Genomic DNA, 21,269 nt, shown 5'->3' with positions numbered 1-21,269 from the left:
GTCTCTTACTTCTACCACTCCAATCCATGGAAAGAGTGATTGTCCGAATTTCGCTCCTCCACCCCAGGAGTTGAATGTGCTCCAGTTAATTTGGTTGTAGCCGGGGTGTGTGCTAAGTTCATACAGGCAATCTTGTTGTCTTTTGGTTATTTTGCATGGGTGGAGACTTTTATTGTGTGAATCATATGGCATGAAATCGCACACATAACGGCTGGTGACGTTGCTGTCGTGTGCAGTTCTGTTCATTAGTTGCCACCAGAGATTGGTACTGTAGGAATGATCCTGGGCGGCAACGTTGAGGTGTGTTGTCTTTTCATACAGGTCCAATGACTGGCGGGTAGGTTGGTACCCCTTCTCCTGGTTTCTCCATCACTAGGAAAGTTAGAGCGACAAGTAGACAGACTACAGCCGCACCCACCTCCTGCGTTCTCCGAGCAGTGGGCCTTCCATGCTGCCTGGTTGCAGAGTCACTTCGAGGACCCAAGTTCTAGTGGATCTTGGGTTCTGGTGGTTTCTTCAATGACGAATGAGACGAACTACCACTAAAAGACGGAACCCCTGTGTAGTCAGACTTCACCACGACAGCCTCCTTTAGGCCTCTGCTGCACGCTGCAACTTACAGTGACTGAGATGTATCCTGCTATCTTTACAGATGTTAGTGTGGTTAGTGTTGATCAAACTTTATCTAAAGAGTTACTTCAGATTTGTCTGCTTCAGTCTAGTGGTTTTAGTTTTGCAAGAGGAATCTTGAGTTTTGGTAACAATGTTTATTTTGCATGATAATTCCATTTAGCAAAAAATTATTCATTTTTAAACATATATGATTGCATTACATTTGTTAAATTTAGGGGGAAAACGTGCAAGATCAAGTCCCGATGTAGTTTTTCTGTCTGCCGCTAGGGGGTGAACAAGGGCTTTTTGGGATCCTCTAAGACAGTGTTTTTCAACCAGTGTGCCGCGGCACACTAGTGTGCCGTGGGAGATGGTCAAGTGCGCCGTGGGAAATTGCCCTCATTAATTATTCACTGATCTAAGAACATTTTCCATCTCCAGGATATCAGCTCTTTGTTCATCCAAACAGGCCCTGATAAAACACTGAGTAGTTAGGAATATAAAAGATCTTAAAATTACTTTTTCTTTGTGTTTATTTAATTCTATTAAAGACATTTTGATAAGAATCACGGTACCGCGATTTAGCTGCAGCTATAACTGTGTAAGGAAAAGTCCCGCCCCTTTAACTGTCTCCGCCAATCATTCTTGAAGGCTTAATCACATGTCATCAGTCTGACCAATCAGAAGTGGTTAAAGTCTTCACTTCCTTGTTCTTAATTCTGCTGATAAAGTCGCTCAGTTCAGTAACAAAAATACCAGCTTAAGCTCATCTTTAGCTGGTGGTTCATCTCTTAGAAAAAAACAGCCGCAACTTCCTGCTTTTCCTGCCACAATTATCACAAAAATCCACGTGAGATTTGGGGGGGGGGGGGGGTGTCGATCAATACAGACCATGAATTTCTGCTTTTTTTTTTTTTTTGGATGCTGGTGTGCCGCGGGATATTTGTCAGGGTTAAAGTGTGCCGTGGCTCAAAAAAGGTTGAAAAACACTGCTCTAAGAGACACTTATCTGATGACGTAATTTCATATAATCTATTAGATAAAAACAAGACGAGGAGTTTGATGTGGTTGAACTGAGTGTCAAGAAAACATTTGACAAAGGAAGGTTTTAAAAACAGAAGACAAAGAAATTGCACTTTTGCAGAAATTTCAATTCTGAAATTTCAATGCTGACTAAAGCGGAATTTTAACAAGCAAATAGCTGAGATATTTCCTAAAACTTCAAAGTCACTGGTTCGATTCTAAATTAGCTGTAAAAATGAAAAAGTTTAGGCAAATTGATGCAAAAACTTGATGCGAAGCTGCAAAAATTTTTAAAAAAGGCTCATTGTGGTGTTAAAAAAGAAAACAAATTGAAATGAAACTAAAAAATTAGCACATTTTGTTAAACAAAAGCCTACTGGATTAAAAAGAGAAAAAAATTAAGATGATAACTTGATTTTACATTTTTTACCAAATAAAGCTGCCACATTGAACTGACAACAGCACTCAGGTATTCTTTTATTCATTTTTGTTTGTTTGTTTGTTTGTTTAAAAGTGGACAGTGGGATTTAAAAAAAACAGGTTTATCTACAGTTCTGTGGCCATGATGTAAAAAAAAACCACAAATACTTATACAACGAAGTACAACATACAAAAACACTTACTGCACAAAAATATCAAACATGACATCAAAACAACATCGACAACATTTAATCCCTGCAGGCTTATCTTTAGTGTTAGCATCTGTTGGTGTTACACGCTTAAGGTTGTTTCATTTTGACAATCTCTGCCAGAGGATCTGGAGCCTACAGTCCTTTAAAGATCACCTTTATGTTAACAAATGTGTTCAAATGTTTAAAATACTATGTGTTTTTTAGTACACATTGATGATTGTGTCTTGTTTTTTTTTTATGTTAAAAATCAAGAATAAGAGCTCAGTGTTGTAAATTCTTAAAAGTTTTGAAAGTCACACCAATATAAGCAGGAATCACTTGAAGGAGATGAATATTTCAATGTCAAAGTGGTTAAAAATAATGGCCAAAAAGGTTAGGAGAGACGAATGATCTAAAATAAAAGAAATCATGTGGAGGAGTCAGAAAAAGATCTCAACAGTGTGAATGATTTGATTGGGACTGTGCACTTTGGTCTGTTTTTCAATAATGTTTAGGTTGGGGGTTTCCACACATCCATCACGCCAGGTTCTCGTTGGTAATCATCCACAGCTGTCCCCCAGATTTCAGTTGACATCCTTGGTGCATTTAAGCGTCTGGTTCTCAGGTCATCTGTTTGTCACACTTTTCTATATCCTGGCTCTATCTCCTCTCAGAGTTTGCTTATGTTCATTTAAAATCCTTTAGAGTCTGACCTTCCTGAACTTTGGGTCTGACCCTAGTTCCTGAACAATTTTACATTTTTAAACAAAAACAAAACTTTTTAGATGAATGCTGACAGCAGAACATGCTGAAATACTGCCAAAAGTAGTGTTTCATAACCTGAGCCTCAAGAGCCACATGGAGCTCCTTTCTCTTTCTATTGTGGCTCTATGCTTAAATAATATATTCTTGTCATTTGCTGCACAACAGTGGGCCTTTTTTCTAATAGATCACATTTAAATATGTATATTTTTTTAATATATATATATCATAGTTAAAGGAGAAAAGGGATAATGATAGAACATGTCATGTTTGATTGGCTTACATTTTTAATTGAAGTAAATCTGCAGCAGGAGAATGTTATTTGACAAGTGTATTTTATTTTGAAAGGAACTTGGATGTGCTGCTGTCAAAATTAAAAGAAGTTAAAATAGTTAAATACAGAAAAATACAACATTGCCATGATTCAATTATTGTGAATATTTAAAAGCGGCATTTTATAAAAGAATGGCTTAATCTTCACAAAAACGTGCATTTTTCTGAGCGGCGAAGCTCTTGCTGGGTTAGAAACTGGCCCCAATGGCTCTTTTAGTATTAAAGCATGCAGACCACTGTTCTGGGGAGATTTTCTACAGGTTAGATGACGGTTTATGGGGGGATTTAACCATTCTCTCATTGATTTTAGGTTAGATGGTCTGGTTCATGTTCATCAATCTGAATAATTTCAAAGATGTCATAATTGAGATGAAGTCTGGACTCTGAAGCTAAGGACACACTGGGCGTGTGACACGCGTTCAAGATAACGCCAATGGTGTTCACACTGCACGGACAGGGAGGGGCTTCTTCTTCATTTTCTACTGTTGCAACCTTGCAACTTGCTAAAGACTTGGTGTTGCGTAATACCAGCCGGATAGAAACAACAATTATTCATTTCTCTTTAACGATCAATTTTAAAACAGTTGGAACTTCCATGATTTTAAAGGGACGCCATCTATATGTCACTACCAAATCTGAGTCCAACCAACCAACGCCTGGCCATTGAACGCACGTTTTTTTAAGTAGAGCTTGATAATGAAACCTTTGAACGTGGAAACCCAAAACATGGATTTCCGTGCATTAACATAGACTTTTCATTGATAGTAGCTGCTTGAACATGGGTTGCCATGGGCAGTGGGAATGTAGTTTTATTGTTCATTCTTTTAAAATGTTTAACATTTTGCATTCTTTTTTTTTCCTTCTTTTTATTTACAAAAATGTTTTGCACTTTTTTTTGCTGCACAAACCCAAATCTATTTTTCCCTAGAGCCTCTTGCAGACTCACCGTGGGATTCCTGCTTACTTTTTGGTTTTTTTGCATCGTCTCATATTATGTTGCAATTCTTGGAGGAAAATAACCCCCAAAAACATCTCAAAGACACTGGAAAAGGACAGGCAGCTACACAGCTCATAAAATGTGCAGCCCAAAGACATGCATGAGCAGACCTGCACGGTCCATCTTCGCATAAACACACACCCACATGCTAAACAACAGAATAAACACACCACTGCGTCTCCTGATGGGGTTTTTGTAACTCAGTGTCAAATTTCTTTTGTGCGTGTTGCAAAACTGGTCAAAATTGAAGGCAAAGGGCATCTTTACAAATCCCTTAAAGGTTCAAACCACAAATCAAGAAATCTTAAGGATTAGTTCATCAGATTTATGAAAAAGAGAAAAAAATGTTAAACCAGTTTGAAAAACAGTTAGTTGATCAAAACGAATTCCAAGAAAGAGCTATGATAATCAGAAAAACTTTAACGTTTATTGATAAACGTGCATTTGAACGACTAATCGGGTTAATCAAACGACAAAAATATTAGTAGTTTATTTGTTTTATTTTATTTTTTGTGAAAAAATAACATTGATTTTCTACCGGATTTTCCATAAATCTGATGCTCTTGCGTAATCAGAATACTCCTTTTTGTATAAAGTCATCTGATGATTAGAGTCACTGCAGGTTTGATCATCAACGGATCCTAATCTTCCAAATCGCGTCAAACCCTGCTTCCCAGACATGCGTGAGACTTCACGGTCATGGCTGCTGGATAGTGTCAGATTACACTTAAGGGCTGGATTATAGTTTCTAATCCAATTATCCATCATGTGCTTTATTTAATCTGATGTCAACTGGTCGGGTGGTGGGAGACAGTGAATCTTCATGGAGGTTCGCTGAGAAATTGTAGAAACAGAGATTACACAGATTGGGATTCAAGAGGGAAAGATGTGGAACTGAAAAGAATAATAATGCTAGGGCTTTTCGATGGTTGGTGACATTTGACACAGAGGCTGTAAAGCCACCGGAAGTAGAAAAAAATAAGTGATGACGATTAGACTCCACCTCGTGAGGCCATTTAGCAACAGATGAGCATGTGTGCTCATTTCTTGCAGCCACGGTCCAGCATCGCCGTCTATCGGGCGGACTGAAGGAATTCTCCCCAGCTGTGTGTGATGTTCGTCAGGGTTTTCGTTGCATCGTAACTGGCGGCTCAACCCGCTCCATCCACCGTGCTGGGGTTGGTGTTTTGTTTTTAAGTTTTTTAGTTTTCTTTTTTTTTTTTTTTTTTTTTACTGGACTTTGTCGCCGTTATGGATGCGCTGTGGATGGTCTCGCCGCTGCTGCTGGTCCCGCTCCTGCTGTGGACGAGCAGCACGTTCGCTTTCTATTTCAAAAAGTTCTTCTACGTGGCCTGGATGATGTTCTTGGCCCTGCTGGCGATCCCCATGAGTGTGGTGAAAAGCGGAGGCAGGGACATCGAGAACATGAGGTGAGCTCCGGACGCCTGACACAGCTAGCCGCGGCTAGCTCGTTAGCTAACCTAGCAGTTGTTGATTATTATTTTTTTCAACTATTCAGATCAGACTCACCTACCGGACTCCAAACAGTGACATTAAAACCAACTTATTACACTGCTCTGCATTTAATGAAAGTTTACGAAACTAGCACATTTAGTTAATGTCAAGTTTAGAATCATAAATGTATATTAAATGCATTTCTTTTTAACACATGCTATTAGCTCTCTCTTCTTGACTCATTGACATTAGGAAGGTGTTAGCCAAAAATGCTAGCTCGTGTGTGTATATTCTTAGGTCTAAGTAAAAATAATAATAATAATACATTTATTGACAATTTGATGAAGAATATTAGCTCAAATATGCATCGGAGTATGTCACAAGTGTTCAGCCTAAAGCTATGAACTCCTGTCAAAGCAGCTACACTTAACTAACTCGGTTCATGAATTGTGTAAATTCTCTTAAATTGTAATAACTTTAAAATATATATATATATATTTTTTTTTAGTAAATCACAGTTGGTTTTAATCACTACCCGATAGATCTATCAGATTTCGCCCCTAATTCGATATGCGGTTAGTTTTATTAAAGAAGATTTGAGTGGATTGTTTACTTTAGATTTACAGTAAGTATAATAACCATTCCTACATATAAATGAAAATAATTCCATTCCTGATTCAACGTTAACTTAATCATGATTCTGTTGATAACAAAAATGAAGCTATTCAATGAGAACCTTACTGGTCAGACATTCATTGACAGAAAATTTCCCATCATGCAACATTTCGTTTTTACAATTCTTAATGCTTTTGCATTTAAAGCCAACATCCTGATGATTTCCACTCATCTGCTCACTCATGTTGGCTGCTACATTGCAGAGGATGAAAGTAAATCTATCTTCCTGGTTTAAATGGGGTTATTTTACGACTGACAAAGCGAGATGAGGGGTGTCGGTGTCTACTTTGCAGCACAGGGGGTGTCCCTATTGTGCTCCTTCAATCTTGACAGTGAGGATAGATTGCTGCACACAAGTGACTGCATTTCAGTAATTACCTCAAAGAGACAGATGCCAGATGGCAGGTTTCCTCCTGATTAAACTCAGGTACTTGAATAGTTATGAGAGCCATCCAATTGGTCTGAACTGCTGACAGCAGCTGCTTCGGCAGACCTTAAACTATTTCCCAGTGTGGGTACTGTGTGTAGTGCGGTTGCTTCAGCAGTAAGGTTATCTGGACCTGTTGATGGTGACAGAGCACCGACGTTAGGGTCAGACCTCTGGAAAGGGTAACCATTCACTGATAAAAGGGAAGCGTAGTCGCCGGGGTGAGCAGGAAAAGCTCGGTGATTCACGAGGACAGAGAAGTCTGTCACTGGCATCTGCTGTCACACAAAGCCGGGATTCTGAGCTGGACTGCTGACTTTGCTGCTGATTGAGAAAGCTTTTCTTGTGTTCGGTTGCTCAAAAGCATCCGTAACATTCAGTTTACAAATAAGCCATTATGGTAGGGCGCAGCTTATATTTGCTTTTCTGAAACGAGGAGCTACTCGGTTAAACTGGAGAGAACGTAGGAAAACTGGACTTTTCAGCGTGGGTCTTGCATCTATTCTTAGGCTGGCTCTTATATTACTTAAATGTGGGGTTTAGCATTCTTGCTCAGAACTGTTTCGGCTCAGGTTTCTTATTGTGCAATGGTCTCTAACGTCAGCGGGGGACCTGCGCTGTCCTTGCACTTGTGTGTTCACTCAGCCTTTGCAGTTGTCGGGCCTGGATTTGGCCTCCTAAAATTTGTGAAACTTGCAAAAATCCATAAAGAGGCACTTTTGACCTTTTTCACAGTTCGCGGTGCAGGAAATCCTTTTAAATCACAAACACAGAGAAGCCAAAGAACGTTAAAGAGCACAGGGGTGCAATGGCCTGTGTTTATCTGCAACACGATTGGTGTTGCATGACTAGTTTTATATTTTGAAGGTTTTAAAATACATTCCATTTTTCTTTTCTTTTAGACTTCCTGTTTGCCTGAGATCTTTTCAATAGAACATTATTGAACATGTATAAATGTATTCCTTTTTTTTTTCTTTTAAACAACCTTTTTTATGTGTTAGTATTATGGTAATTTACAAAGTTAACTATGGAACTGGAATTATGTCCCAACTCCAAAAACCCTCCCTAACCTGACCTTTTATCTTGTGAATGAGCTGAGAAGTAGTAAGCTGCTTGTTGCTTTAATACCTCTAGTTAAAGCAGGTCAAGTTCTGATCTTATCTGATTGGCCAGGCCTAATAAAATCTTTTCTTACTAGTAAACATGTGGTTGTGATCTGCAAAGCCAAAGGGAGCAGATCACAAACGGATCGTGACGGCGACTTAAGTGAAAGTTCTGTTGACTGATGTCGAATGAAAACCAGAAAGCACACTTGTTATAGCATGTGAATAAACTTGCAGTTGGAATCTAAACTGTTATCGCTGTGATGTTTACAGTCGTCTAAAGATTGCATTGAAGTTTAAAGGTCAAAGGCGTTTTTTTTTTGCTGTGTCTCAATCAGATTTTACTTGGTGGGGAACAAAGTATTCCTTCAGGTCTATCAACACGGAAAGATAAAGACCAACTGAATCGTTTTGATCAGAGTTGTTTTAAAGACCCCAGAAGTTTGTTTTCCCTGTTGTAGACTTTGAAAACTAATTTATAAAAGTGTTTTAAGAGGATTTGAGCTTATAAAGGTACTTTTAGTGAGAAAAACTTAGCAGCTTGACTAAAAATGATACTAAATATAAAAATGGATTGTAGAAATTGTTATTGATCAAATTTTAAAGTTTAGATCCCGTAGTTGTTGATTTTGAAGAGCATGTTAAAGCTTCAGACCTGCTGATGCCCCTCCATGGTTTGGAGATGTGGACACCTGTTTGTATCCAGAGCTGTGACGGTGTGGGATTTTTGATCAATGCGGTGATGAACCAGCAGGGGGGGGTGCGGTTAACCCCACCCCCAAAAAAAGGCATGTAGAAAGACAATTAAGTCAAAAGTTGCGTTTCTGGCAAATTTCATGTTAACAACTGCCGCTCTGTAGGCACTATGTCCTAGAAAACGATTTTTGTTTTGTGATCGGAGTGGGACTTAAAGATAAAATGCTCTGACGTGAGTCAGGGGCTCGCTCGACTCTGACTTTTTTTCAAAATAGCTTAAAAGACATTTAGAGTGGAGTTTTGAAATGACCTCTGAATCTGGTTCCAGGGATTCCTTTACTTCATATTTAGTCAGACACATATGGGGAAAAAAGAGCAGATGGTTGATTCCTAACAGTTATTGGAGCGTTACACTTTCCACTGGCGATGGTTTTCATGATAGCTAGAAACAAAACCCCACACGGATAACAAAGATGTGGAGCAAGAACATCGTTTTATGTGGTTATTAGAAACAATTGAATCAATATTAAGGTCAGCTCCAAACCAGTTAGTTACTTCTGCACCTGTGAGGTTCTTACAGTTAAATTTTTCTATAAGTTTATTTTCCAAAAAAATAAAGTCAAATGTTCTAGTCATTCACGTTTAAGAGCTGACATTAGAGCGTTTTTTGCCTTTGTTCTAAAATTCTTCCTCTATTCTCTTTATCGACTGTTTGTTTCTAGTGTTTATCTGTCTTTGTCTAATGTTTTCATTTGATCAAGGTCGCTTTCCGAAAAAACCTCCTTGTATCTGTTTGGGGAAAAGAACAACCTAAATATTTTTTTGGAGGGTTATCTCTCTGATAGAGGAGCACCTGCTCATCTGTTTTCCTTTTTATTTATTTTTTGTTTTTCTCTCAGGATCATCCGCTTCCTGGTTCGGCACGTCAAATACTTGTTAGGACTCCAAATAGAAGTGAGCGGTCAGGAACATCTGCAGTTACAGGGTCCCTATGTCATCATCTCCAACCACCAAAGCTCCCTGGATGTTTTGGGTGAGTGAAGAATTCCCCAGAAAATTACAAACATTTCTAGGTTCTCTTTTACTTAAATTCGGACACAATTGAATTGACTTTTATTAGAGTCAGAAATTAAGTTAAACTTGCGATTTTGAGGTTGAAAAAACAGCTTTTCTTGGTTAAAATTTAGATTTTTAAATAAATCATCCATAAATCTGCTGAAAATATTTCTCAGGGCTCCTTGGAGTGTAATTAGATTAATAAATGATAGAGATGCTGAGTCCTCATGTTTGAGAAGCAACTTCCTTTAAAAAATACAAGCAGCATCTATCTTGCATTTGATATCCCTTTTTCTGTCAATGTGCAGTTTGTCCTGAACTTAAAAAATATATAGAATAAAAGAAGCTTTAGAATGAGCCTTTTTTTCATTTTTAGACATTTCTTTAAAACCTAATTCTCCTCCTTTTTAATAGCTGCTTCCAAATGTCCACATTCTGGGGCAGTTCTATGAAAAATATTCCATTTCAGCTTTTATTGTCAAAGGTTTCATTGATATTTACTTCACTGATTAGTTTCTTTTTTAGATTATTTAGTCCGTCTGAAAAAGGAGATTAGGAAAATCGCCCTTTTTGAATTGTTTTTGGGATTTTTACTTTCATAATCAGTCATCATCATCATCAATGATTATCTTTACGGTGTTTTGTGTTCGGCCCACTTTGCAGTCAGAACTGGCTATTGTTCGGTTTGCTTCTGTTCGGCTTGGAACACAAATCTTCCTAAATGTCACGATCTAACGTTTAAGCATGCTCGCGTAACAAGAGGATCTGAGTTATGAAATTGTGGTGTCAAGTGTGAAAACCAAGAGAGGAACTAGCGTGGATGATGGTCGCAGATCGGTGGGTGGGAGAGAGCTTAACTCACCCCAGCCTGGAATGACTCCACTACAAGACCAAATCGTGTACAGACGACAAATAATCGAGTGCATTTCATGATTGGTTAGCAAAGGCCGCATATTAGACTGCAGATTAGGTTGTTGCTAACTGGACCCTCTTTTGTGACCCAGATCTGATTTTTATATATTCATTTAATTTCTCACCAGGCAGCTTTAAGGGTATAAAAGTCTGTTTCCGTTGCTCTGGAATCTAGTCCTGAACCTGGCCAGTATTCAGACTGCCTTTAACCAAACATTTCTGATTGGAACCAAAGCTTATAAACAAAACCATGTGACTAAACATCTCTTCAATCATTGGCCAGGAATTTCGAGGGCAGGGCAAAAGCGATGACCGGAAAAAAATCTTACGCTTTGCAATTCTTGTTAAAAAAGTTCATTTTAACGAAGTCATGACTTGCATTCACATGGAAACTTTTGTGCGATGAGAGCACGCCCAAATAAAGAAAAGCGCTTCCCCAGAGCGACGTGGAACACCTTTGCAGAGCAGGGCTCGGCATCCCTCTGGTTATCCACTAACAAAACCATTTTGGACAATCCTACCCATCCAAGTGAAGGGGAAGAATCCAGATTCAGTCTTAAGGCCCGTACACACCGGGACGAATATTCGCCAGCCGTTTTTCAACACGTTTTTTGTGTTCACACCCAGGCAATTTTCGCTGACGATGAGCCGAGCGAACATGCAATTTCATTCCCTCACATTAGATGGCGCTTAATGTAAAACAGAAATACTCCTTTACACAAGGTGGCGCTGCGCAACTTTACGCTTCTTAAAGTCGCTTTTCACTCAGAAGAAGAGCGCAAGTATTTACGCGCTTGTCAGAATCAAACAAAGAGAACATGAATATTTCCAGCACCAGTAGCTCTAGCTCCAGTTCCAGCGATGAAGAAATTATTGTTCCGTTGAATGATGAAAGACGCCAGAAAAGACGCAGATTTTGGGTACATCCCATAGTTACGAGAAGAGAAGAACATGAGGAGTTTTATCGACTGGTACAAGAGCTGAAAATGTATCATGAGCGTTTTGGGGGATATTTTAGAATGTCCGTCAGTGAGTGCATCTCCTTCGTCTTATTTCTTCGCGGCAGTGTAGACGCTACTTGGCGTATATCTTCTTTGCTGTGACGTTTGTGTGCTTAGCAAGACAGTTTTGTGTTTGAGCGCTCCCAAGTTGTGTTTTACTGTAATTTCAGAAGCTCCAGACACCTGTGCAAAAGCGCCATTCTCATTGGTCGTATAGTTTTTTGATGCTGCGCGTCAAACCAAAAAAACGAACCCGAGGCGTTTTTTACAAAAATGACGCTTTTACGCGTGGCGTTTTTCGCGTCGGTGTGCACACTCACATTGGTGCCCTTTGTTTAGTCACGAGCCGTTAAACGTTGGCGAATATCGCGTGCGAAATTCGTCCCGGTGTGTATGGGCCTTTAAGATGCGCTTTGTGTTTTTTTTTTTGTTTTTTTTTCTACTTTGAACCATTCATAATTCCTCCTGGCTTTAAGTTTGAGTGGAAAAGTCAGAGATTTAGCAGAGGTGAATGTTTTGTTTTTTTAATCTTAGTCAGGGGTATCTAATTAGAGCTGAGGAAACTTGGCACGAAGCTGTTCTGAGTTTGAGTTACCATGGTTACTGCCACATCCAGCTGTTAATTACCTGCTCCTCCTCGACTCTTCCAGATGGAGTTGAATCTCCCACACTGTTAATGTTGGGCCTCGTTTCACACCTGCTCTGCTGTTTCTTATCATGAACTGAACTGATTTCTAGCTCAGCTTGGATGTTGGCATCTTGGTATCTCCCCTACACCACAAGCATGGAGGAATGATGAAGGCGGCTGTCATCAATAAAGTGAGATATCCCAGTTTATCTGATGGGCCACATGTTTATATGCAACTATAGAGGGATGACGTGGAACTCTAAGTTCTGGAGGCCGTGTTTATTAACGGGCAAAGCCATTGCTCCTCCTAATTCCATGGATGTGGTCTTTTTTTTCCTTTTTCTTTTTTCATAAAGCTTTATTGTTCTGCTGTTTTACATCTGCTCTATCCAGCGATCCTCTTCACACACATGCCGTTTCATACCTTTATTAAATATACTGCTGTGTGTTTTCTGGTTGGGGAGAAATGCTGTCGGTGTCAAAGTGGGAAGTCTGCCGCTGCGTTCTCAGGCGTGGATTTGTTATCGAGAGTTGACCCTGCAATTGTCTTTCAGTGGCCAAAGAATTTCCTGTTTCTTTTGTGTAACATCTGTTCATTGTTGCAGACATTCGTGTGCTGTGGGGCAGTAAGTGAAACAAATTTACTCAAGTCCCACAAACCAGAAAGTTTCTTTTTGGAGACTGAATTTAGGCTGTTGTTGTTGTTGTTTTTTTTTGGGTGCATAATCTTTTCTGCAGACCACTTCTTGTTTCTCTGTCTGTTGTTTTCTGTGAATCAAATAGTTTTGGATCCAGTTTAATAGATGTGGGGTTTTTTTTTTTTTTAGATTTAACAAAGATTTTTTCAAACTTTTTAAAGAACCACACCAATGAAAATTGTTTTTTTGTTTTGTTTATTTTTGAAGGGGTGTTGGGGGGGCGGGGGGGTCTTCTTAAAGCATTTTGCACAAAATTCCATTTTTGAGTATTTCTTTTATCTTTCTTGTTAATCGGGAGCAGATAAAGAAATTCAGTTTAAAAAAAGAGGTTAGTTGTGTGATTAAAAATCCACTGGGTTGGCCTCACGCGCCAAGGTCTCAGCACGGGGAAGGGAATAGCGGGCGGGGTTGCCCTTCACCAACGGTCCCTCCCACCACTTGGGGAGAAATTTCTAATAAACTCTTACTGCTCTGCAGAAACTGTCCTAAAAATCAACAGGTTTTTTTGTTCTCGGCTGAAAACTGCAAACTAATGGTCTCGTAAAAAAGATCAAAAGATGATCGGAGTGAGACTTCAAGATGAAATGCTGACATTAGCCAAGTGAAAACTGGACTTTTATTTGTCTGCTTTATGCAGCTTTATTTTTCCCCGACCAGTCCTGCTTTTTAAAGGGTTCACACCAGTTTCACCATTCATGGTGTATTTTAGCTTTGCCTCTGGCCGTTTGACTTGTCATTTCTCATCAACCCTGAGGACATTTGACTCTGCAGGTCTGGTTCATTTGACTAGTTCATTCGCCGCGGTCCGTGCGGGAGCATAACTTGGACGCCGCCTGTTTGAAGAGGTGGACTTTGACTCTGGCGGCATAGAGTGGACAAATGCTGGGTTGACCCACAGGTTTCTAAGGGGCTGGTTTTTCAGGTGTGGGGTTGCTGCCATTTTTTTGACAGATGGATGACTTCAGCGAGCTTCATATAAGCTTGACAGAACACGCCCAGAACGGCCTTTTGTCAAGCTGAGGATTCAACGGCGGATCAAAAGCCTCGCCTCGGTTTATCCCAAGTTTGACCTTTAAACTAAAATGACGATTCTAAGAAAATGAATTCTTAGTACAGTTGTCTTGGGTATTAAATCTAGTTGTAGGGAAAAGAGCGACTTCAAGCTGGTCTATAGACCTGCTTATGATTTTGAAGGGCTGTTTTACATTGGAATGAATGGTTTACCTGGAATAGAGGCCACCTAGTGGTTTGCTAGCGAACTGACGCAACTTTTTTTATCAAACCAGAATCAGGAGGTCTCCCCGTTCAGTTCTACCTATGATATACTTGTTTAGATGAATGTAAAGCACTAAAAAGAGCTTTTAATACCCTACCACTACCTTACCTACTACCCTATGTAGGGGTGAAATGGATTAAACAGTGTTCAAGTTGGGTCTTTTTTTAAATTTCAGTTTGCATTAGGATGGGTGAAATGTTTATCTGGGAGGGCACAAGGACCAAGTGACCCCTGAGGTTAAATAACTGGGTTCGTTTCCTCCGCAGGCATGATGGAGATCTTACCCGACCGCTGCACCACGATCGCCAAGAAAGAGCTCATCTACGCCGGCACGGTGGGTCTCATCTGCTGGCTGGGCGGCATCGTCTTCATCAACCGTAAGAAGACGAGCGACGCCAAAAACGTCATGTGCGATGCCGCCAAAACCATGCTGGAGGACCAGGTAGATGAACTTAAGTTGAAGCTGTTTCAGCGGATGGTGATATGTGCAATGACTTTTTTTGTCTCCTTCTCCTGCACAGATTCGACTGTGGGTGTTCCCAGAGGGGACGCGCAACCAGCAAGGGGACCTGCTGCCCTTCAAAAAAGGTGCTTTCCACCTGGCAGTGCAGGCGCAAGTTAGTACTTTATTTTTACTTTGAAGCTCTTGACTGTTTTTAGCAGAGGAGAGGGCAAACTGTCCTTTTCCATATGCTGCTGTAATGCATGAAATCATCCTATCCCGTGCTTTAATGCCCACATTCATCCTTTTTGTTCTGTTGACCCTGAGTGAGGGGCTCTGGCTGACGTCCTGGAAACTTTTGACAGAAGAATGAGAGGCTAGCAGTCTGCTTCCAGACACATGGGGGAGCTAGCAGCTTTACAGCACCAAAGATACCCCCAAATGGAGACCTGAGCAAGCTGCTCATCCTCACGAATGCTAAAAACCTTCACTTTAAGCCGCTTTAATGTTTGTTTTTCTGTGGAATGAGTTGCCCATCTCTGCCCCTCAGAGGATTACAGGCAGGACAGACGGAAAGCGCAACACAAAGTCAAACACAGCGTTCCTGAGCGTTTTCTCTGCAGGCATGAAGGGTGGGAGGTCTCTGCTGGGGAGCTCACAGCAGACTCTCGCGGTCGGGCAGGTGGAGCGAATTAAAGAACAATGAATTGCTGGCAGAAACATCAAGCCTGTTCTCTACAGGAATTCCTGTTGAGGAGTCTGCAGACTGAGATGAAGATCTGATGCTCATGAGGACTGAAGGGCTCCTAACACAAGCATAGCTTTTTCGTTTTAAATGCATGTTTTCTGTATCTTGTCTGCAGCTAAACGCTCGTTCCTGACGCCTACGTTTATTTTTCAGCGAATCCTCCCGAGTGGTTTTGCTCTCGTAGAAGCAGATGAACTTATTTCAGAGGCTGATGAGCTCAATCTGGTTTCATTTTTGTCCTCTTTGCTCTGCTTTACACGGGAGACCGTTTCTGAGGCTGTTTGCTTCTTCTGAGCCTCTTCATGTGGACTCAGTCAGCCAGATTGAGTGGGAGCAGCAGAGTCCCCGGGGGTGGTGGGGGTGGAGGGTACTCCGTCTGTCCCGATGAAGGGCCACTTGGGGGCCTGGAGATGGAGTCGACCTCCATTAGCAGCAGTGGAGAACACAGGAACGGCCTGACATGCTGAACTTGTGTGTGTAAAGGAATGAGATGTTGGTTTAGTCGAGCATTTAAACATTTCCTGGGCCCCTTAATGCCTTCAATTAGTTTAGTTTGTGAAGGTTTCTTTTTTCTTTTTTCTGGAAACGGTTTGAGAACATCAGCGCTGCTCAGAAATGAGGCCCCCGGGTTTTTTTAATTGATTTATTTTTCTTTCATTTTTTGGTTTTCCCTCCATCATCCTGGATGCTGTGAGGAAGCGCGAGCGTGTCGTCATAACAACTCCCAGCGAGGACTGTTAAACCTGCACGGCTGCCGGCCTCCGTGCGGGTTGAGTCCTGTGATGCAATCCTTCAAGATTTTCACATTAATTGAATACATTTTTCATGAACTCCTTTTGCATTTTGAAAATATTATCCCTGTCCAATCGTCTTTTGATCTTTTGTAAAAGCGTTCCCATTGACCTTTAGAAAGACTGGTTTTCTGGAACATAGTTTCTGCAGAGCGGCCCTAGTTCATTCAGGGTTCTGGGCTCCTAAAAAGTCTTGAGATTTGATATCTGAGCCTTAAAAGTTGCGCTGTTTAAAACCGTTTTTACCTTTCTTGTTAATTACATTTTTCAAACACAAATTTTCTGATCAAATAAATGGCAGTAGAACCAGTTTTCATGGACCAATACACTGAAAAGAAAACTGCTGGTTTAAAAGAAATAGTAAAGAAAAATAAAGTTATGGAAAGGACCATTGGTGTGCTGCCCTCTGTGCCCTTTTTAGCCAAAACCAAAAATCTGTCTTTTTTTTTTTTTTTTTTAAGGACGTAGTTTCTGCAGAGCAGCAATACTTCATTAGAAATTCACCTCTAAGTTGTGGGCGAGACTGCTGGTGTTGTTTAAGCCCATCCTCATTTCCCATCATCCATCTGTTTACACTCTCTCCTGCTAGCTTACAGCCCCTCGCACCCCAAACCTATCCATACCGGTGCATCAAAAATGGCGAGCATTATTGCAGCTGTACAGTTTGGATGCCAGCTCAGAGACGTGTGTGGATCTGGTCGTCTACAGGCAGATGCATCAGAATGGAGCAGAGCAGGAAGCTTTGGGCCCGCCGTTGTAGTTTCTACAAGCTTCTTCCAACGGCTGCTTTTCCTCTGCTCCTGATTCCCAACGAGTTGAATAAAGAAATACTCAAATGCAATTTTAACCGTCATTTTCTTTATATGTCATCCATCATGAGAAAAATGCTACATGAACACGTTAAAAACTGCAGTCTCCAAAAAATCTACACAGTCCAGAACACTGATGAAAACAGGAACGGGCTCAACTCAGACGAGGTAGCGATCTTAGTTTTCATAAAGAAAAGGGTTTCTTTAATTCTTAAAGCCAGAAAAGGACAGTAAGAATTCAGAACCTCTGATCTTTCCAAAAACAGGCTTGAAAGAAAACGGGTGGTTTCAGGTTTGTTGGTTCATGTCTGCATCATTTTGTTATTAAAGGTAAATTGAATGACTATAATGTATAACATTGACTGCTGCTTTGGTTGTTTTTCTATTTAGCTGCAAAGATAAAACCCTGACGTGGAAACTGGCTTGGCTGTTCAACGAGCCACCCTTCAGTTTTTAATCCAAAGATGTCTCTAGTGTATGTGGCAGATGCCCTGTTGTGTTTGCCCTTGAGCAAGGCCACAGTTCATATTATCACTTGGTTTCTTTATGCGCTAAACTCTAAAACTCACTCTTGTTTGATGTTTACCCCTCAGATGAAACATTTTTATTATTTTTATCACACAGATTCAATACAAGATGCTGAAAAGTTCATGGATTGGCCGATAAATTATAGAAATGTGCCAATTTACTGACGTAAAATAAAATAAAACACATTTTGTTTTTTGTTTTTTAGTACAAAAGACGTAATCAATTACAAAGTGTTATATTTGAATGAATGTAAGAAATTTGATTAACAGTCTTTTTTTCTACAGAAAGCGGTGCTTTTCCTTAAATGTTTTTATTTTTGATTGTCTTATTTTTGTGAATCGCAGGAAGTCTCATTAGTTTCCTGCTCTTTTTCAGGTTCCCATCATACCCGTCGTTTTCTCCTCCTACAACAGCTTCTACCATCGGAAAGAAAAGCAGTTCAACTCAGGTATTTGCCTTTTCTTTTGCCGGTTTTCCGTGCTTTTGCTTGTGGGCGTGGTCAGATGTGCGCCGCTCTGCGCTCCTGCAGGGACCATCAGGTTGAAGATCCTCCCAAAGATCGAGACGAAGGGGATGAGCTCGGACGACGTGTCCTCTCTGGCCGACAAATCCTACCAGGTGATGCGCTCCGCCTTCCTGGAAATCTCTGACTCCGTCACCCAGAGCAACGGGCCCACACGGCACTGAGGATTTGCCACAGTCCCGCCCCCAACCCCCCCTCCTCCTCCTCCTCCTCCAGGTCGGCACGTCCTCCTAGCCAAGAAACAGCGCGACACATCTTCTTGTCAAGTTGACGCCTGGTGCAGTCGGCCTGAACTCAACACTACGGTGTGTCCTGACCTTCTGCGGTGCTCCGCTCGCCGCAGGCGGAGTGACGGACCGCCAGCTCAGCAGTGTGGCTGTGTGTCGTTCATGCACGCCTTTTGGGGTGGCGCCCTCATCCCTGCTTTTGAGCCTGGCCTTTGGAAAGCCTGGCGCCGTTTTCTTCCTTTTCGTCTGCTTCGTGTTGAGCAGATTCCCCTCAGCAGGTATTTCTGTGTTCGTCTCACGCCGCCTTGGGTTCCCTCATCTCTGGCTGCTCGTGTGTGGATCCATAGAAGCACAGCATCTTCCTTCTTCATTTCCCCGTCCTTTTTGTTGCTTCGTCTTCGTCTCGGTTTCTAAAGCCGAAGGTTGTGGAGGTAAAAGGCGGTCGACCGCTTTTGTCTGCATTCGTTTTACGTAGGCGGTTCAGCGTGACGACCAGCAGCTCCATGGCGTCTGGGGGCGAATTAACCAAACCGTTTGTGCTGTCAGTCTTTCTTTTGTTTACTTTTCCAAAAAACAACACAATTTGCAAAAATAGTTCTCTGTCGTAGATTTATTATTTTATTTGTTCTTTTTTTCATGAAAGTTCTTTTTTATGTGAATTTCTTTTGCTTTTGAGAAGCTTTAGTTTCATAGGAAAGACCTCAGAGATGAAGATGTGTCAAAAAAAAAAGAAACTGCTGACTTCAGCATTAATGTTCCAAAGTGCGAGCTACCTGCTGTGCCATGAAGAGAACCCTCTCTGTGAGCCAATGACGGCGTCTGGGATCACTCGCTCACCTTTGTACCAACGATTAAAGGCAGATCTGCCGTAGGTTTTGATTGTTTTTCTGTTGAGATTAACTGAAAGATTTTTGCTCATGACCGACCAATCCGACTCCTAAGAAGAGTTTGATCCCAAGAATTTCTTTGACTTACTTAAGTAATGAATTCTCCCAGATTTTAGAAGAAGGAAGTGATCTTTTTTGTTGTTTCAGAAACTCTGGCCTTAAATTTGTTGGTTTTGCCGCTGCTGTACTTTGAATTGTTGGCTTAATTTATGTTCGGTACTGACAATAACTCCTCAACTCGCAGGAGCTTTTTTCTTTGTTTTTCCCCATTAGTCTTACATTTTTGGTCTTAATTTTTTGCTCACTGCCTTGAACACTTTCCCCTGTTTTGCCCTCAAAGCACTACCTGAGAATGTAATTCAGCGTTCAAGAGATTTTCTTTGTTACAGCCGTTTGTTTCTTTCGTTGTTGACAGCATCATAGCTGCTGCTTGATTTAAAACGTGTTGATTTCTGGTGTAGATGCTAATCTCATGCTACGTTCACACTGGGCTCAGACACGTGCGTTCAGGTGACCACTTCCACAGAAAAGTCCAAAGCGAGGTTCGTGCTGACTCGCGTTTGAGCGACCATGTTCCTCCGCTGGGAATGCGACAGTAGTTTCAGTAAATCCAAATGAATCACCCACCCCCCCTTTTCATTTTACATCTCTGCTCACAGATTCTGAATGTCTAAAAGCACTCGACCAAATCAGTGTCTGCCCCCCAAAAAAAGCAGCAAATGTCACATGTGCTCAGTGTTTTCAATTCATTTCCTGTTGATTTCATGATGGTTGCTTACTTTAAATGTGTGATTTGTGTAACCAGCAGGCTTTACAACCCCCCCACCCCCACCCCTGCCTGTTGACCTTCAGGCAGATGGAGGGGGAAAAATAATTCAAAGTATTCTTAACTTTATTTAAGCACTTTTTTGTGGCAAAGTTCAGATGTGAGGATTTTTCACCAAAGTGTGATTTGGATGCTTACATCCTGCTGAGCGCTGTTGTGTGTGCTTGTGTGTGCGTGCGTGCGTGCGTGAGTGAGTGAGTGAATGAGGTCCTTTGCTGTGTGTAAAAATACACAGCTGGTCTAGATGCCCATTCTAGTATCAGGTTAATATTGACAATATAGTGGTCTTGATTTCACCTGTTCTGGGTAAATGTGAATGCCTGGCATTACCAGAAATAAAAAGAATATCTCTCTTTTTACCGTGTGGCTCTTTTTACTGAAGCTACCTCGTCTGTATTTGCGTCCCGCACCAGTCCTGGAGTGGAACCATCAACCCCCCCCTCCAATCACATACTCACCGTTCTGCACACACTTAGTGCCCGGTGAAAATGAATTTCGGGTGGGGCAGAAAGATGACATCACAGCAGGAGAAATCATCAAAAATGACAAATGGGGCTCCAAAATATTTTTCAAAATCCATGTCTGAGATATCCAAAAGAAGTTTGAAAATTATTGGATGGTAACAGGATCTACAGCTTGGAACTTCAGCTATTGTGTGTGTGTGACATTTGGTGAGTTGTTTTTTCTTTTTAACCCCACACTATAAAAAGAAAAAAACTTCAAGCTAGGGATGAGCCGATATAAGATTTTTCCGGCCAATACCGATAACCGTTCCCTTCTGGAATCATCAGGTTGCTGGAGCCTATCCCAGGTCATGATGCAGGCTCAGACACGCACCTAGGGGCAATTTAGAGACGCCAACCTATCAAACATGTTTTTGGACTGTGGAAGAAAACCCACACAGAAAAGTCCCAGCAAGGATGTGAACCAGTTCATGTCCCTTTCTGCCCACGTGTCCTTATTCATTACAGTATTTTCCTTGGAAGACCAGTGTGCTCTCCTTTCATGTCACATTTTGCCATTTGGGTTGGAGGTCATGGTTGCTGCTCTGTTGCATCATGTCTGTAAACTGATCAACCTTTAGTCCTACTCCTGATCCACGCTGAGCCCATGATCCGTCCTGGGCAGGCGAGGATCCGCCCACAGCAGCATCAGCTGATCCGCCGCCTCAGCCTCTGCTCCAGGCCACTTCCAGATGCTGCTTTTGTAGCATCGCAGGGAGG

The 21,269-nt window shown here is 41.2% G+C and overlaps 1 protein-coding gene across 2 annotated transcripts; it reads left to right on the top strand.

Annotated features, from left to right (window-relative positions):
* The first annotated feature begins 5,333 nt into the window (after positions 1-5,333).
* Positions 5,334-20,405, top strand: LOC101159762 (1-acyl-sn-glycerol-3-phosphate acyltransferase alpha). 2 transcript variants are annotated; one of them, XM_020707532.2, is made up of 7 exons: positions 5,334-5,768; positions 9,594-9,727; positions 14,532-14,707; positions 14,787-14,882; positions 17,959-18,031; positions 18,113-18,201; positions 18,323-20,405. In XM_020707532.2, the coding sequence occupies exons 1-7, from the start codon at positions 5,590-5,592 to the stop codon at positions 18,338-18,340; spliced, it is 765 nt and encodes a 254-aa protein (XP_020563191.1). In that variant the 5' UTR covers positions 5,334-5,589; the 3' UTR covers positions 18,341-20,405. The 2 variants fall into 2 exon arrangements, with proteins under 2 accessions (XP_020563191.1, XP_004074574.1); XM_004074526.3 differs by having other exon boundaries at positions 5,336-5,768; positions 18,113-20,405.
* The last annotated feature ends 864 nt before the right edge of the window (positions 20,406-21,269 follow it).

This window comes from Oryzias latipes, chromosome 12 (genome assembly GCF_002234675.1).
Source record: "Oryzias latipes chromosome 12, ASM223467v1".
In the NCBI taxonomy this organism is placed as follows: Eukaryota; Metazoa; Chordata; class Actinopteri; order Beloniformes; family Adrianichthyidae; genus Oryzias; species Oryzias latipes.
The sequence above is the reverse complement of the archived record's forward strand: the minus strand, read 5'-3'. Positions and strand labels throughout refer to the sequence as shown.

What these genes read in the sequence shown, in the direction of transcription:
- LOC101159762 (XM_004074526.3), top strand. Translation starts at nt 5,590, where the DNA reads ATGGATGCGCTGTGGATGGTCTCGCCGCTGCTGCTGGTCCCGCTCCTG. An exon ending in AGGGACATCGAGAACATGAG is followed by an intron (nt 5,769 to 9,593) that starts GTGAGCTCCGGA and finishes TTTTTCTCTCAG; the next exon opens with GATCATCCGCTTCCTGGTTC. An exon ending in AAACCATGCTGGAGGACCAG is followed by an intron (nt 14,708 to 14,786) that starts GTAGATGAACTT and finishes TCTCCTGCACAG; the next exon opens with ATTCGACTGTGGGTGTTCCC.